General features: G+C 40.7%; 1 protein-coding gene across 2 annotated transcripts; it reads left to right on the top strand.

Annotated features, from left to right (window-relative positions):
* The first annotated feature begins 8,220 nt into the window (after positions 1-8,220).
* cdkn1a (cyclin-dependent kinase inhibitor 1A) lies at positions 8,221-17,986 on the top strand. Of its 2 annotated transcripts, none has more exons than XM_028796563.2 (3): positions 8,221-8,360; positions 13,848-14,253; positions 14,456-17,986. In XM_028796563.2, the coding sequence occupies exons 2-3, from the start codon at positions 13,857-13,859 to the stop codon at positions 14,503-14,505; spliced, it is 447 nt and encodes a 148-aa protein (XP_028652396.1). In that variant the 5' UTR covers positions 8,221-8,360; positions 13,848-13,856; the 3' UTR covers positions 14,506-17,986. The 2 variants fall into 2 exon arrangements, with proteins under 2 accessions (XP_028652396.1, XP_051780483.1); XM_051924523.1 differs by lacking the exon at positions 8,221-8,360 and adding an exon at positions 13,435-13,620.

Raw genomic sequence — 17,986 nt, 5'->3', positions numbered from 1 at the left:
AAAGTATGATATATTTACAAAAGGAAAAGCAAAGTAGCAACTGAAATGACGTGGATGATTGGGCATACCACCAAAGTTATCAGACAGGGATTCAACCTCGGCTGTATATAGAAGAACCCAAAGAAGTTTCCATCCATCCATCCATTTTCCAACCCGCTGAATCCGAACACAGGGTCACGGGGGTCTGCTGGAGCCAATCCCAGCCAACACAGGGCACAAGGCAGGGAACCAATCCTGGGCAGGGTGCCAACCCACCACAGGACACACACAAACACACCCACACACCAAGCACACACTGGGGCCAATTTAGAATCACCAATCCACCTAACCTGCATGTCTTTGGACTGTGGGAGGAAACCAGAGCGACCAGAGGAAACCCACACAGACACGGGGAGAACATGCAAACTCCACGCAGGGAGGACCCGGGAAGTGAACCCGGGTCTCCTAACTGCGAGGCAGCAGCGCTACCACTGCGCCACCGTGCCGCCCCCCCAAAGAAGTTTAGGTTTGTTAATTTTCTCCCTTTACTACTTTTACTGGTGATTACTCTTTTTGTTTGTGCCTCCCTTTATTAAGCAAGAATCCTTTGCCTTTAATTATAAATAGTCATTCATCATAAATAGTCATTAGACCACACAAGGCCATTCCTTTCCCATCATATGTAATACTCAATCACACACCCATCCATGTACCGTAACGTGGATGTAGCTGGCAAAAAAGAAGAGAATGTGCAAACTCTACACAGACAAAGATAAAGCTGGGCTTTGAAGAACCCAGGATCTGTAGGTGTGAGAAAAGTGTATCATACTGTATTAGTCGATGAAAGGCAGGCTCAGCTCCAGGAGGTCATTTAACTGGGCTAAGCTCCCCCACCCATGCTGTCAGGCTTGACCAGCGCGTGGAGTAAGGCAACTAGGCAATCGCCTAAGGCAGTATTGTCATGTGACATTTTTTTTAAACAGTACGAAATAATAAAAATGTTTTGAGATATGGCAAGCATCCATTGTCTACTGTTTTAGGCCTGTTACCATGTTGATTGTTTAGTTTTACTTTGCCAAGTCTGTGTATTGTATGCTGTGCCAGTTTGAATATTATTATTATTATTACTATTGTTATTATTAATTGCCTATAAATTTCTGGAACCTGTTTAAGGTGTTAGCTACAATGTCTGTTAAAAGTCTCTTAAGTTCAAGGGTGGAGTTTGAAACAACGAAGGCATTTAGAGAAGCTTGCACGTGTGTGTGTGTGTGTTCACTCTGCAATTAACTTTTATTTGTCCAGTGTTCATGGAATGCAATATTTTGTGAAACTGGAACAGTTTATTATTACTAATTTTACATACATGCTGCATGTGAATTAAGTGTTTCATCCTAGTAAAGATATATCTATGGGTTGGGGTGAATGGGCAGCAATAAAGTATCTTGCCTCAGGCGGCATCATTTAACTGGGAAGCACTGCTGTCAGCTATACTGTTAAATGTTGGATTTCTGTAAGACTTTATGAAACCATTAGAGCATAGCCATTTCAGAGCTCTCCCCCATCCCCCTCACTATTTTGATCTGGATCTGGGGCTGATTAAAGGCACTATATAAAGCGCTCATGCACTTAACTCAATGTCAATTAAAATGATAAAAAGTGAAATTTTTACCAATGCTGAGGAAGAAACTTTAAAGCTGAGCATGATTATACAGTATTTTACAAATAAAAGTTATGATCAAGAAAATGTGATTCTTCCTGCCAGGTGGACACTGCTTTTTGTGCCTCTGTTTTTTTCTTGGAATTTTCCCAGCCTAGATTTGAATGGGGGTAGGGGGCAGTCCGGGAATTCACGGTCTTTTTTTTCTGTCCTCCACAGCTTCCAGTTAACTGTTGATTCATTCTTTCCTTATATTTACTTGTTTGTTTATTTTTTTTTCCATCAATGCGATGCATTGTTCTGTAATAATTGCATTACAACGTACGCCTTTTGTCATATATAAAAGTAAAATGCTTCCACTGAATGAGAGCGGTGACTTCTAAAAAGCGTCTCATCAGTGATGCGCAGCTTACAGAATGGTGAATAAGGCAATCTCGGACGTGCCGATGCCCAAATGCTAAATGTAATGAGTGTAACAGTCGGATGGAAATAACACACAAGAGCAAAAGAACAACAAAGCGATTTGTGTTGACTAACAAAACAGCTAGAGCTGTGTGTATCGTACCTCCCTCCCTAAACAAGACTCCGTTGTTATTTCGGTGGGAACTTGGGCCACTGCCCACTCTTCTCAGTCCGCATGCCAGAGCGATGATGGCCTGGTCCCCTGCCACCAGCAGCTCGAGGGGCCCCGCTTCACGTAAACACAGCACCACGTGGTCCTGGAATGGGGCGGCGCTAATAAGAAGTAGCAGGCGGGTCAGCGCCGAGAAGGCGCGCTTTCTGCACACGCATGCGTATTATTAGACGCGAGCGGCTCTGGTTTCAAGTGCGCGAAAGTCACAAGCTGAAAGCTGCACTGTGCAGAGCTAAGAAAGCCGTCGCATAAGTAACACATTTATTTTACAGACATGGAGAGATTATTTAGTTAATGTGGGTGGTTTATATGATAGCATAACATTAACAAATCTAGTTAGTTGTATATAGCGGCAACTAGACCCAACAGTCCCTTCAGTTTTGTTCTGTACTGTTATTTTTAAAATGCTAGCATGTGCAAGCTACTGTGGATGGCGTTAATGAATTGCTTCTTGTGTCTTGCTACTAGCAGAATACTGTATTGGTGCTACACTTTGTCTTATTTTGGTAATGTAGCTCTTGTATTGGTTATACACATACTTTAATTTTTGTAGTAAAAAATCTATCTATCTATCTATCTGCAGTGTTGTGCAGAAGTATTCCATTGAAAGTCATCATAATTTTATGCATGACAAAAGATTTGTATACTTATTTATCCATTCTGCATTATTAATGTGAACTCTTAAATACATTTCCAAAGTCAAAATAATCAATTTTCTGTAGATGTTTAACTGAAGAAAGAAAACCCCAAAGTTAGTGTTTGCATAAGTATTTAATGGTGGCACGGTGGCTCAGTGGTAGCGCTGCTGCCTCGCAGTTAGGTGCCTGGGTTCGCTTTTTAGGTCCTCCCTGCATGGTGTTTGCATGTTCTCCCCGTGTCTGCGTGGGTTTCCTCTGGGTACTCCAGTTTCCTCCCACAGTCCAAAGACATGCAGGTTAGGTGCATTGGCGATTCTAAAATTGTCCCTAGTGTGTGCTTGGTGTGTGCGCGTGTCCTGTGGTGGGATGGCGACCTGCCTGGGGTTTGTTCCCTGCCTTGCGCCCTGTGTTGGCTGGGATTGGCTCCAGCAGACCCCCGTGACCCTGTAGTTAGAATATAGCGGGTTGGATAATGGATGGATGGTTAAGTATTTAAACCTCTGTACTTTGGTTTACACAAATGACAAATTAATCACAAATGACACAAAGGCATTTGACCATAATTAGGTACTATTTGTGAGTCCTTTATATATCGCTGGATATAAAATGCACTCTTTGTAAGGGCTATAGTCTTGGGTGGACGACTGCTGCAAAAATGAAGACAAAGGAGCATTCTGCTGATGTGAGAAACAAAGTCATTGAAATGCACATGGCAGGATATGGCTACAAAAAGATATTGAAAAATATGAATGTCCCGTTTAGCACTGTTGGATCCATCATCAGAAAGTGGAAGGTTCATCACAGCACCGAGACTCTTCCTAGAACAGGCCGTCCCTCAAAACTAGACATCAGAGCAAGATGTTGATTGGTGAGAGAGGCAACTAAAAATCCAACCATCACTCTCAGGAGTCTGCAGTGAAACTGGAGTGAAAGTACATGGGTCCACAAATTCAAGAGCTCTGCATAAAACAATCCTCTATGGGAAGGTAACAAGAAAGAAGCCGTTCCTTAAGAAGGTCCACATAAAAGCACGTATGACATTTACTACAAAGCATGGAATGTTTAAAAAACAGACAGGTGAATGTTTTGGAATGGGCAAGTCAAAGCCGTGATCTTAACCATATTGAGAATTGGTGACAATGTTTGAAAACTGCTGTCCAGAATTGCAATCCCACCAACTTAGAGTATCTCTGTAAATTCTGCCAAGAAGAATGGGGAAGAATCACTCCTGAACAATATGCAAAACTCATCCATACTTACCTCAGAAGAATTAAGGCAAAAGGGTTCTTGACAAAGTATTAATGCATAGGGCTTAAATATTTATGCAAACATTAACCTTTGAGTTTTCCTTGAATGTCTACAGAAAATGGTTTATTTTGACTATGCAAATATATTGTTACATGAGTTCACATTAAAATTACTGAATGGATAAATATGTGTATAAGTCTTTTGTCATGAAGAAAGCTATGATGACTTTCAAGAGGACAGAATACTTTTGCACACCACTCTATCTTTCTATGTTTGCTGTTTATGTTACCATCTCATCGGTCATGTAATGAATGTTACATTCATTTGTGCAGCTGTTGGTGCATTTATAAGGTAAGTGGTTCACTGTGTCTTTTGTGGAATATGAAAACTATAGTAATCTTATTGCTTTTTTTTTTGTTTTTACTGTAATTGAATAATTAAGTGTACAAATTAGATGGATGGTATAATAACTTAATCCATCCATTATCCAACCCGCTTTTTCCGAACACAGGGGTCTGCTGGAGCCAATCCCAGCCAACACAGGGTGTAAGGTAGGAACAAGTCCCAGGCAGGGCGCCAGCCCACCGCAGAGCACAAACACACACCAGCACACACTAGGGCCAATTTAGAATCACCAATGCACCTAACCTGCATGTCTTTGGACTGTGGGAGGAAACCGGAGCACCCGGAGGAAATCCACACAGACACGGGGAGAACATGCAAACTCCACACAGGGAGGACCCAGGAAGTGAACCCAGGTCTCCTTACTGCGAGGCAGCACCGCTACCACTCCGGCACCGTGCCGCCCATAACTTTATCATCCATCCATCCATTTTCCAACCCGCTGAATCCGAACACAGGGTCACGGGGGTCTGCTGGAGCCAATCCCAGCCAACACAGGGCAGGAACCAATCCCGGGCAGGGTGCCAACCCACCGCAGGACACACACAAACACACCCGCACACCAAGCACACACTAGGGCCAATTTAGAATCACCAATCCACCTAACCTGCATGTCTTTGGACTGTGGGAGGAAACCGGAGTGCCCGGAGAAAAGCCACGCAGACACGGGAAGAACATGCAAACTCCACGCAGGGAGGACCCGGGAAGCGAACCCGGGTCCCCAGGTCTCCCAACTGCGAGGCAGCAGCGCTACCTACTGCGCCACCGTGCCGCCCAACTTTATCATTGAAATAATATTTACATTATGATATAGTATCAAATTATATTTAAGTACAAATACTTAAGGCTAAGTGCAGTGATTAGAGTTGCTGCCGCACACACAACTGGAGATATCTGGTGTTATAAGCAGGCCTATTCTGTGCAGCTTGCACATTCTTCCTGTTTGTGCATGGTTTTTCTATAGGTTCTTGTATCTAAAATATACACATGTTGGGTTGGTAGGAAGTCCTAAATTGACCCTGTATGAGTGAGTGTACATGATTGTGTCCTGTGCTCCTTGTGCATGACTGGTCCCTGCTTTGCACTTAGTTCTAATGGGACAGAGACTGGCAACCACTGACCTTGAACTGCGGTTACAAAAGGCTTTAACTGACTTAGATCTTACTCAAGCATAATTAAATATATACTGTAATTACTTGGTTCCAGATTGTGTGGATTTGAAATCAAATAGTATAGTATCCAGCAGTTCATTCATTTTCAGAATCTCTTTCTTCCAATGTGCTGTCACTTAGGCATAGGGCCTATACTGGGAGAATTAGGAGTAGGTTTAGGTAAACTTTATTATCCCAGAGGTACTGTGTTGTACCATGTTAGCCATTATGAATGTAGAGAAATGCCAAGAAAAATGACACCTTTAATTGGCTAACTAAAAAGATTACAATATGCAAGCTTTCGAGGCAACTCAGGCCCTCTGGCTTATTCCAGAGGGAAATTTGTTTGCATTAGGAAAGTACAAAACAGAAGACATTGTTACAGAGATCAAATAGATAAACAAAGACACATTTGACAGCCAGTCAATAGTTATTGCAGAAATACACACTCAAGATCAATACACAGAAGAATAATTACTTTCAACAGTACCGAAAATAATAATGCAGAATTTAACATTTAAGGCAGAAAGGCACATGTATCAGGTACTAGCCCATCAAAAGGTAAACATGTACTCTTTCATGCAGGCCAATTTGATTTGCCAATTAACCTAACATTGACTGTCACCCTGTCCAGGGATTGTTCCTGTCTTGTGTTCTGTGCTTGATGGTATCTTTTTTTCAATCAAGATACCATTAAACTTGTTTTAAAATACAGCCAAGACATTACTGAATGTTGCTAAAAGCTATTACTACTTGAAATAACTGATTTTTAAAGTGTTGAGTATCCTAATGGTGAACTCCCTTAGATTATGCTTAATTAGTCATTTTAAATGTTAATTGGTTATTAGAGAAACATTTCATTGCATTAGCATTGGTTAAAACCTGTTATTTTGTTCACTTTGGTTGCCAGGTAGTGATATTCCTAAAGTTTTTGGTTCTGAGTTTCAAGTTGTCAGTTTTTTTTAATTTTTTACAGAAGGAAGGTTATTCCATATGACAGATTGTCAAGAAACTGAAAATTTCATACAAATATATCTATTACTGTCTTGAGAGAACAGGGAAATTCTAACTAAAAAGAACTGATATAAAGGGGGAAGGCACAAAGCACATTGCATTAAAGGATAAGGACATCCGAGTGTGTAGAGAAACAAATGTCTTACAGATCCTCAGATGGCTCCTTTATTAAATACACATCACATACCAACATTATCTGCAATACTGAAAAGACGATTTCAGGCTGCTGGCCTTAATGGCAGAGAATTTCAAAGGAAAGGCCATATCTAAAACTGGCAAATAAAAACAAAAAATTAAAATGGGTAAAAGAACACAGCCTTTGGAAGGAAAGTGACTGAAAAAGTGTATTATGGTCAGCATCCTTTTAAGAATCATTGTAAGCACTAATATCCATGAGCAACACTAGTAATGTCTGGCCTGTATTTTTAAATCCATTTAATAGTATCTTTATAAAAGTATCAATTACTTTCAAAAACATGGAAATTTCTGGGAGTGCCCAAACTTTTGAAAAGTAGCAAATATAGTTGATGTTTGGATACACTGTTACAACATATAATAAAGCTGTTGTTGCAAAGTAATATTTATTTAGTTGGTCAAGCGTGTATCTTTTTTTTTTTGCGTTATTTTTAGTGCTGACTCTAGCACACTGGGCGCTTCACTTAAACGTCCATTGATTCATGGTACTTAAGTAGTGCTAAATATAGTCTTATAGCAGAAAGAACTCTTTTAAGCAAATTTAAATTTAACTAAGAGCTAGTTTTTAAACTGACCACTCTCTCTTATTTCTGGCTGGGTGGATTTATTTGAAGAAGACCACAGCCCAAAATATACCCATTTGTAACAAGCTGAGCTATTACCTGTGAATGCTGCCTCCAGCTTTCCTCTCTCACAAGTAGTTTTCAGGCACAACACACATGAATTAGTGGGTGGTGTTCTTGTTCCAGGTTCTTCCTGCGTGGGATTTTTATGTTCTCCTCATGTCCACAAAGGGTTTCTTTGGGTGCTCTGGTTTCCTCCCTTGGTCTAAGGACATGGAGGTTAGGTAGATTGATGACACTAAATTGGCCACAGTGTATACACCCGCAACTCTGCTCAGTATAAAGTGAATCTGGACAATGAATAAATTAATCAGTGTGCCTGCCTGTTTATTGCATCTCATGGTGAATTTAGTAATTAACAAACTTGTAATTTTACTATGCAGCAGAATAACGATTGACAAGTAGATCTCTCTCGCTTTTGTAGATCGCTCTCACATTTTTCCACTTCTAGACACATGACTCACACAGAGGCCTGTGGGGCCTCAAGACGACTGAAACAAGACCCTTCCATTGACGACTTCAAGAGTTGCTAGTTGTTTTGCACAGAGATGGACTCCGCCTTTCCGGAGCACAGCACGTGGGTCACTCCTTCACGTGTGCCGAGTTGTTTATCCGTCTATGGCCCCGCCCTCTCTGAGATAGCCACACCTTCCACGTGAGTTCAGATGACGGAAAATGACTGGAAACTTACAACAAGAGGAGAAAGGGTGGTGAGCAGAGGAGGGGGTTTGTGGTGTAATCGTGGAGTCGTCTCGACGTAGCTCGCAGAGCTTTTCCGAAGGAGGAGGGAATAGGACGAGAATTGATTGTGTCTCTTTGGTAAGTAATATTTGTGCTGGAGGCATATGCCGTGGGAAAGACGTAAGAAAAGTTAAGAAGGTCTTTACGAACGTAGATGAGTGATCGGAAGGTCGTGGAAATAGGATCATCGTTACTTCTGTTTATGATCCTGGGAGCGTAGCGTTCCAGGTGGAGCGGTAACAGAAGTGCTTCGGAGTTACTCGAGCTATGTGGCACTTAAAACGTTTAGCTCCTGGACCCAGTAAAAGTATATTTCAAGTTCTGATATCTGTGCTATGAATGGGTGTTTTGTAAATGAATGGTGAAAACGAAGTGAAACAATCCTGGAGAAAACGGAACTTCAAATAAGCCCGTCAGCCGAGTTGTTTTTAGCATGATATTGATTATTATGAATGGGGTCTTGTGAAAGAGATGTGTAATCCTGAAGAAACCGTGTGCTGCTTTCAGAGGGCAGTGGCGCTGGACAGGAGAAGCGATATTGTATAGCCCGAGTTGCCCGATTGAGATTCATTCGGTCATGTGACCTAGTTGTGTCCTGTGGAAAGTCTCTTTAGACGTCTCGCTGGATGAAAGAAAAAAAAAGATTTTTTGCACCGAGATGCTGGTATACTGTACTTCTGTGAGGTTGGGTAAAAGATGCTTGTTATTAAAGGTGTTGGTAGGAGAATTTGCGCGTATTTCTTGACTTCCAGTTTATGGGGCTCTGCCAAGCTTGACAGGTTGTACTCGACGATCACCCTAAAGTATGGTATATTTAGTAAATTCAGGGGCACATCTCGCGAATGGCGCGCGGGAATAAAAACAAAACAAACGTATATATTTTCCATTGGGGTGACATGATGGAGAAAGGGGAGTCATGCTGACAGCCTTAGACATGGTCTTCCAGCTGCGGCTCGCCCCTTTCGACTTAACGTGGAACCCCTCAGTACACGTGTTAGAAATTCACGTGCACTACTCCACGGAGGCGGTGTATTCGCTGAGTATCACCGAGTGAAGCACCAATCAGGGAACCGAACGTTCTCCCGCCGATTTTTCGATTGCCTCGCGAGTGCATTGACTATCAGGCAGGCGTGTGTTTGTGTTTAGACCTCGCGTTGGTCGAAGATGAGGTGTGGGTAGATGCAGCGTTCGTTCAGAACAAAGTTTTACGCTCGAGGGAGTTTTGCAACTAATTTGTGTTGCAATTGCACCATTGATGCCTACTCTGGAAACGTACGTATTTTTTTATTTGTTATTATTGTGTTAAATTGTACCGTTAACAGTGAATTTGCTCACGTACGTTATTTCTTTATTCAGAATGACTGGCATTCTGAGTATATAGTGCAGATGTTTGTTTATTTCATTCGTAGAGCTGTCGTTTGAAGCAAGAAACTAAAAGAAACAATGTTTAATAACTTTCAGCAGTGCACGACAGCGCGACAAACTCGATACATATTTGTGCTGGCATGTTTGCCGATTAAACTGCCTAAAATCATCATGTTGGACACATATTACTCGTCTCAAAAGAGCACTATCTCGGAATGCTTTACGTGGGTTTATTCTGTAAATAATCTTCTTTATGCGCCCCCCGCGTATTATTGTGGATAGATCTCACTTATGGTGACCAGATATAACTTGTACGGGAATCTTTAACCTTTTGGTTTGCATATGATACTACAGAGTGGTTAGTTTTAACTGGAATAATTAATAACTTTTTTACTTGGTACAGTACATATTGTCTGGTAAGTTGACTGCCATGTTTATTTTGTTACCCACACACACGCACAGTACAGTGTGTGCGTGTATGTGTGTGTGGTGGTTCTGCTTCAGAATCTGGCAATGCTGCCCACCCTATGTGTATTGCGGTCCGAATGGGCTACTACACCACATAAACTGTTTCTGGCTAAACCAGCTTTAGAAAAATGGGTGGACTAATCATGAAACTCTGTAAAAATGAAACCATCCTTAAGTTTTGTATTTTAGGTTTGGTTGACAAGATGTACATGTGGATTACCAAAGAGTGGGTGTTAGAATGATTGATTTACAGAAAACATCTCCTTAAGTAATATACATTTGTTTAGTTTTGGGCAGGGTTTTATTTTTGAACCCCCTATATATTGACGTGGATTGAGCTTAGTCATGGTGACATGTCTAAGGGAACAGATAACATACATGTGAATCTCAAATTTTGTGGTTTGCAGATGATAGCGCAGAATAGCTGGTTTGACTGGAATAATTAGTAAAAAAAAAAGGGGGGGGGGGATATCTCCCCACATATGTGCTAATAATTTGACAGGCATGTCTGTTTTGTCACACTGTGAGTGATTGCGGTTGTTCTGCTACAGAAACTGGGATTGCCTTTCACCCTATTCACATTGCTGTTTGAATGGACTCCATAACCACAGAACCCAATTCTGGCTAAAGCAGATTTAGAAAATGGATGGATTAATCGGCAACAACAGCATTTATTTCCATAGCACACTTTTATACATATGGTGTAGCTCCTAGTGTTTTACAATTTGTCAATCAAAAAGGTACAAGAAAAGAAATCAGTAATCAAAAAAAAAAAAAAAAAGTAAATCCATTTGCACTTACATAAAATAGATATATACAAGTAATAGAAAAAAGTAGAGTCCTATATGATGATTTGTATTTAAGTGTCTTAAAGAGTAAAGTCCAATAGTGAATGGTTAGAACTCCAAGAACAAATTGCTTTATTTGTGGGGGGGGATCTTTTTTTTTTTTTTTTTGTGGTTATCGCAGTGGTAGCACTGCTGCCTTGCAGTAAGAGGACGTGGGTCCTCCCTGCATGGAGTTTGCATGTTCTACCCGTGTCTGCGTGGGTTTCTTCCGAGTGCTCTTGTTTCCTCACACAGTCCAAAGACATGCAGGTTAGGTGCATTGGCGATCCTAAATTGTCCCTAGTGTGTGCTTGGTGGGTGTGTGTGCGCACCCTGCGGTGGGCTGGCGCCCTGCCCGGGGTTTGTTTCCTGCCTTGTGACCTGTGTTGTCTGGGATTGGCTCCAGCAGACCCCGTGACCCTGTGTTCGGATTCAGCGGGTTGGAAAATGGATGGATGGATTGAATCATGAGACACTGTACAAATGTAACCAGCTTTAAGTTTAGATTGTAAGTTTATGACAAGGTGTACCACAGATTGTGTCAGAATGTTTTACATAAACGGCTCCTCAATTTGTAGTAGATGCATCTTAATTTAGGCTGGGTTTTTTCTTATTGTACTTGCCCTATCTATCCATCCATCCATCCATCCATCCACCCAGCTGGCCTGCCTCAAACAAGGAAACAAAAAGCAGTGGGGCTGCCACAGAGTCTTTCCAGCAGTAACCTTACAGGATTACTGAATGACTCACCATGATATCATCGCGACACACGCCTGTCCTGGTGCTGCACACTTCACACACACACAAACCTTTTCATTTTTGTTATAAGCATGTCTGCAGGCAATGGGATTGCCTGCTTTAGAAGAAGTCCTCTTCGGTGTAGTGTACTCTATTTTATGTTTTTAATGTGCTGTTCAAACTTTTTGGCAAATAGTTGACATTGTTACCTCATTGATCGAGAGTCCCAAGTTCAAATAACAGCTTGGATACTTCCTTCAGAGAGCATTCATGTTCTCTCTGTGTCTGCAGGGGTTACCCTTCATTCCAAAGGTGTGCTGGTTAGGCCCCAGTGTGAGTGAGGGTGGGTGAGTTGCGCTATATGTTACATTTGGCTGGGTCTTTCCTTGCTTCCAGTGTTGATTGGGTAATCTTTTAAGTCCTTGTTTTATATGGAGGTTCAGAAAATAAATGAATGCATGCATTTATAAACCTGTGTCATTAAAGTTTCAGAGTTGGCAATAGGTGAAGTCTTTCCAGGAAAAATTGGCAATAAAGGAGGAACCAACAATCCATCACAGGGCATACTTACAGAAACAAAAATGAGAAACATTGCCTGTTGGAAATCATCTTTTGTCTTAAATGATTTGCTACATGAAGAACAGTTGAATGGCAGAGAAGTGTAGCAGGTTAAATTTCCAGCTGGGATGCCCTTTGTGTTCCATTTTCATGTTTTCCTTGTGGTCATGTAGATTTTCAGTGCAGACTCTGATATGATCCAGCAGGTCAAAGACATGTAGTCAGAGAGAATGTCGACAGTTAAGTCCCTATTGGGACAGTTCCCATATACTATAAAAAGCAGGTTAAAAAAATGGATAGTGTTGAAAGTGTTAAAACCGCAGCAATTTTAACAAGTTAAAGAAATAAACCGACTTAACAGCCATCATTTTGATCAGCTGGTATTCTGGTTAATAACCTTTTACTTTTTGCCTGTTTTTGACACTTATGACATTAGCAAGATGTGTTACCATGGAAGTTAAGGTTGTCTCCACTCGGGCAGAGCACCCAAAAAAACCTAGGCCTGTTGAGTTCTAAGTTGATGGCAAGGGTCATGTGATTGTTCCTCATTTTGTTTGTGGTCTAGCCCAGTGGAGGCCTCTTTATGCCCTTGTCATATCTAACAGTGTTCATTTTTCCTGCTTCACTACAAGTCCACAACATCTTGGCATGTCCACACCCAGTAAAATGATTTTTCCTTTATTATGAAATGTTGACTCTGAACCTCTCTATCTAGTGTTGCATTTCAGCTCTTACTGTATCAGCAAGGGAGACATGCCCAGAATATTGCGGGCATGTTAAATTTGCCTTAGGTGCCTCTCTTTAGTACTGTATTAGGTTGGTGGAACATACCTGGTAGGGCTTAGAAGAATGAAAAAAGGGAGCTCTATGTGATGAAAGTGTGGGCGACTGACAAAGTGAATGATGGCTTGTTGATGTCTGAAATGTTTTGACATTAAATTTCATTCTGGCTGGTAGGGCTAGTAAGGCGACTAGATCAAACTGGCCAGTTTTTTTGTTTTCAGGGGTGTGCAGGTAAAGCAAAATTCTACTTCTATAACAGTAGCAGGACTAAGCAAAGTGTGTTTTTAAAAGGAGCCCCGTCAGTATTGGTAATGCCCTCTGCAACTAAGCAACATGAGGCACTCTCAGTCTGCCCTGTGCTTGGTGGACATGTCTCTGTACATGTCTGAGCAGAATATGCCCAGACATGCAAAGGCATGATTCATGCTGGGCAGTGGTTCTCCTGATCTGCATGTCACTCCCAGGGCAGCTGCTATTGGTGGAGGAGCAGGTGTAGGCACCTCCCTCAAGGGAGGGAGCTACACGGATTTAGACTCTGGATGTTCCTAAGAGCAGGCAGAGCTTGGATTTTCATAGTCGTAGAAATGCCTGTCAGAGTGGTGAGTAAGAGGCTGGTTCATTTAACTGGAAAATGGGTAGAGGTTTAAGGAACTTGTGAAAGACTGTCATTGACAAGTCTTCTGCCATTGACTTGATGTTCTATGGTAGGCTACAGGCACTTAATGAAGTGCCAGCCAAAGACCTGTTCAGTGTTGGCATCTATAAAAGGCTTCTTTTATTCTTTGTTTTCTCTGACCAATTTTGCATTGTTCTTTTTTTTATACAGATTGACATCATGGACCTGAAGAAGGGTATCTTGCTGTCATCTTCAAACAGAAAGGTGTGCCGTAACCTGTTTGGCCCTGTTGACCGGGATCAGCTGCATGCCGAGTACCAAGAAATTCTGCAGAAGGTGACTCAGGATTCTGCCCTCAAGTGGGGTTTTGACTTTGTGAATGAGACCCCACTGGAGGGTAGCAACTACCAGTGGGAACGTGTTCCTAGTGGCAAAGTACCTGCACTGTACCGCTCCTGTTTTGTGACTGCCAGCATACAGGGAATAAGGCTGGGGAAGGAGAATGAGCCAGTTGCACTGGAGCAAACTGGCAAGCCCTTTAGCTGTCAGAATCAGGAATCCACCCCCAAGAAGTGCTCTTCTGGAGTCCTCAAAAGGAAACAGACCAACATTACAGGTGGGTAGAAGCTCCGCATCTCTTCTCGCACTTATATATAAAAAAACTTCATAAATACTTTTGGGTCTGGTTTTGATTGGTTTTTAATCATCCTTTTTATTCCCCTTTGGAACCGAGTTGGTATTGAATGATATTTTAGTGGCTGCCATGAAGGACACTAGCATGGTTTATAACTAACCTTACTTTTGTGTCTCTTGGGCAGATTTCTACCAGTCAAAGAAGATGTTTGTGCAAAGGACGGAGAAGGCTTAGCTGTGAGTGCTGACTACTGAGAGACTATTCCTTTACTTGGCAAAAGTAGGGGCAAAAGCTAATTTTTGTCAATCCAGGCTTTTTGACCTGGGCCTCTTCTGAGAAGTGGACTGACTTATAAGGAACTACTACCAGTACCATGGTTGGAGGCACACCCATCTCAATAAGAGGCCTGATTGGACATTGTTGTTTTCTCCCTTTACCTATTCCTTACTGTCAGATGTTGAATTGTTGCGGAGGGTGGTGTAGTTCTTTCAGTTCAAGTGTAGCAAATTCCTGATGCACCTGGTATGGCAAGATTTCTTTTCACTTTATATTTCTCATTGGATGCCAGTGTAGTCTGTATATGGAGCTCAGCAATATTATTTAACATTGTTTTGTGCTTTTTAGGTAAACGGCTGAAGCTATTTCCTGAAATATTTACCTTGGCTAGTATCCCAAGTTTGCCTTGTAAGAGAATGCATCACATTAAATGGGGTCTTGATGCCATTCCCGGAAGTCTCACTAGGAGATGTATAGACCATGGATGCCTTGAGCTGCATGTAACAATATGGAATCTCCATCGAGTTTATATTTTAAAAAAATTCATAGGGGCAGCCAGAGTACAAGGAAATTCTAGCCCTAAGCAGTCATATATATTTTTTCAGACTCTATCCTGGGATGCCCCATTGTGTCCAGCAAGTTTCATTCCACTCGATTTCTTAACTAGAAGCCAATTTTCACTATGTGAATGGGTTTTTGCATTAGTTATTTTGTTCCTGTTTTCAGTCTTGTATAGGAAATTCCAAATGGTTTATATATATATATATATATATATATATATATATATATATATTTTTAGGCTTTCTTTGAAATTTGCAAATGAAACAAGTGTTGATGCAGGCACAACTTGTCCTAAAAAATTATAACAATAGTTACTTTATGATTGACACTTGCCTACTCGCACAGGTGAATGAACACGCTTCAACAACATTTATTTATATAGCACATTTTCATACAAATAATGTAGTTCAAAGTGCTTTACATGATGAAGAAAGAGGGGGAAAAAAGACAAAGTAAGAAAATAAGGGAACACTAATTAACATAGAATAAAAGTAAGGTCCGATGGCCAGGGAGGACAGAAAAAACAAAAAAAAACTCCAGATGGCTGGAGAAAAAAATTTAAAATCTGCAGTGCTAACTAGGTGTTTAAGAAAAGGGAGAAAAGTTTCCTTAATTGATGATAATTTGAATCTAATTACTCCAGTACAGTGTTGAAGTGGACCACAGCCTGTCACGACAGCACTTTGGCAAGGGCAAAAACTGACACAAGATGCTAGTCAGCTTGGAGGGCACACTCGCTCATAAAGGGCTATTTTAGTGTTGCCAGTCACTCTTTGGGATTTTCAAAGTAAATCCCATTTTCCATAAAAAGGCAACTTGGGCAAGAGGAGAGGACATGCATACTTCACATACAATGCTTGAGTTTAGACCTGAATTCAAACCTCTTGAACTATTAGACAGAACCACCTTGGTGTCCATTTAAAGAGTTCAGAATCTTAGAAAGTAAGCTAACTGATTTAAGATGTTTTGTGGACCCAGTATTGTTGATGTATTTTGCTTTAAACCACCAAATTCCCAATTCAGTTCCCACCATAGTTCCTAGTGTGACCTTTAGAAAGTTACTCCTGTTACCATCGGCTCATTACAAGACCCCTGACCAAGTGACTTGAATTCCCTGAGGCCATTAAGGGCATGCTAGTTGTCATATAGCATTTTGAGATGGTGACTACCTACAAACATGTATTTTAAATTTTGCATTTTGGGTAGTGTCACCTTTTGGCTAAGATATTGGACTGTAAACCACAAAGTAGTTGTTTAAGAAAGTATTTTTTTTTTTTTTTGTTAATCACACTGCCAATTCAGGGCTGGCATTTTCACAGTATTCACAGCTGTGTATGTGCATTGGTATATACAATTGTAAAAAAGAAATATGTATACATGCATTGTGTGTATATAATAATTTATAATACGCGTTGTTGTTGTATGTAGGTTTAAACTGTTAGAACAATGAAATAGTTGTAGTGAGAACTGGCAATTCAGCCCAACAAGTTTTCCAATCCAAAAAAAACTTCAAAATGCGTTATGGTTAAGGTACTGTTCACCGCAGTATTTGCACTATTTCCATGTGTCTGATTCTCTCTGCAGAAAAACTTCCTACCATCTGTCTGTGTCCTTGTTTCTGTTATTTGTCCATGAATTCCAAAATATCAAACAAGACACCACACCCCTTCCACATGGGGATATAATTTATTTTCATAATATAATACAACTTAAAGTGAAAGAACAAATGAAAGAATTCCAGTTTAGTTACATGGACCTTAACAGTAGGAGATCACACATTTTAAAGTAACAGTCTTCATCCACTGTACTCATTCCCTTCATAATATGAAACAGTTTCGTCATGGCACCTTTTTAATCTCCTTTTGCTTAAAGTGAAAAAGTTCATCTCCTTCCGTCTGTCATCTTGACTTTCCCAAAAATGACTATGGTTGTACATGCATAAATATACATGTAACATAAAATATACAAGCACAATGTGTATAAGCTTTTAAAGAAAATGAAGATCTTGATTAGGCTTCATTGGATACATTAAAAGACTATATTGAAGAACCCTTTTTTATTATTTTCATGAAAGTGGGATCAGACCACCTTAATCAGGCAAGTTTGGTTGACTGGCCTCTAGCTAAGAAACTGGGAATAATGGCAACTAGTAGGCACAAATGCCCAAACCCCCAAGACTGAGTCTGGGCACTGCACTAAACTATTTAAGAGAGAATATCGATAAAACAAGACTTGACGGCTGTCTCGATCTACCACCTATTCTGGGTTGGGAGAGTTCCAGAAAGCTCTTTGGGTGTCTTTCCTGGAGGTTTTTTCTTTTTCTTGATCTTTTTTTATTACAGAGGTGTTGCCATTTGGGCTGCTTACTGAAAAGAGCATCTTCAGTAATAATTTGGTGATGTGCAAAAGGTAAAAATTTAAAAAGAAGCATTATTTGAAGGCGTTTAAAAATGATCAGAGCGCACCACATTCAGCTGTTCTTGCTCATTCACAGTAGTTGAATGCACTTCAGTGTGGCTGTTTCCACACTACTCAGTAAAAGGAAGTACAAGTCAATTAATCATTACAAGCATTCGGAGTTCTGCCACGTTTCTCAAATACAAAAAGAACAGAACACCTTGAAATTGGTGCAGCAGGTTTTATTCCTTTTGTTTACTAAACATCTAATTGCTCAAGGAGAATTTGTTTTTTGTAAATGGCTGTCTGCTTCTAATTGTAGCTCGTCTTATGGGACTGCTTTGTGATTCACAGATGGTTGGCTGCTGACCCCATGTGGACTGTCAGTTGTGTATATATGTAACTGTGTATAAAACTATTGAAGCCTATTTATTGTGTAACAGAAAATTTACTTAATTATTAAAATAAAACTGAGAATTAA

Source organism: Erpetoichthys calabaricus, chromosome 3 (genome assembly GCF_900747795.2).
Source record: "Erpetoichthys calabaricus chromosome 3, fErpCal1.3, whole genome shotgun sequence".
Taxonomy (NCBI): domain Eukaryota; kingdom Metazoa; phylum Chordata; class Cladistia; order Polypteriformes; family Polypteridae; genus Erpetoichthys; species Erpetoichthys calabaricus.
Note: the sequence above shows the minus strand (reverse complement) of the source record. Positions and strands in the feature narration are given on the sequence as shown.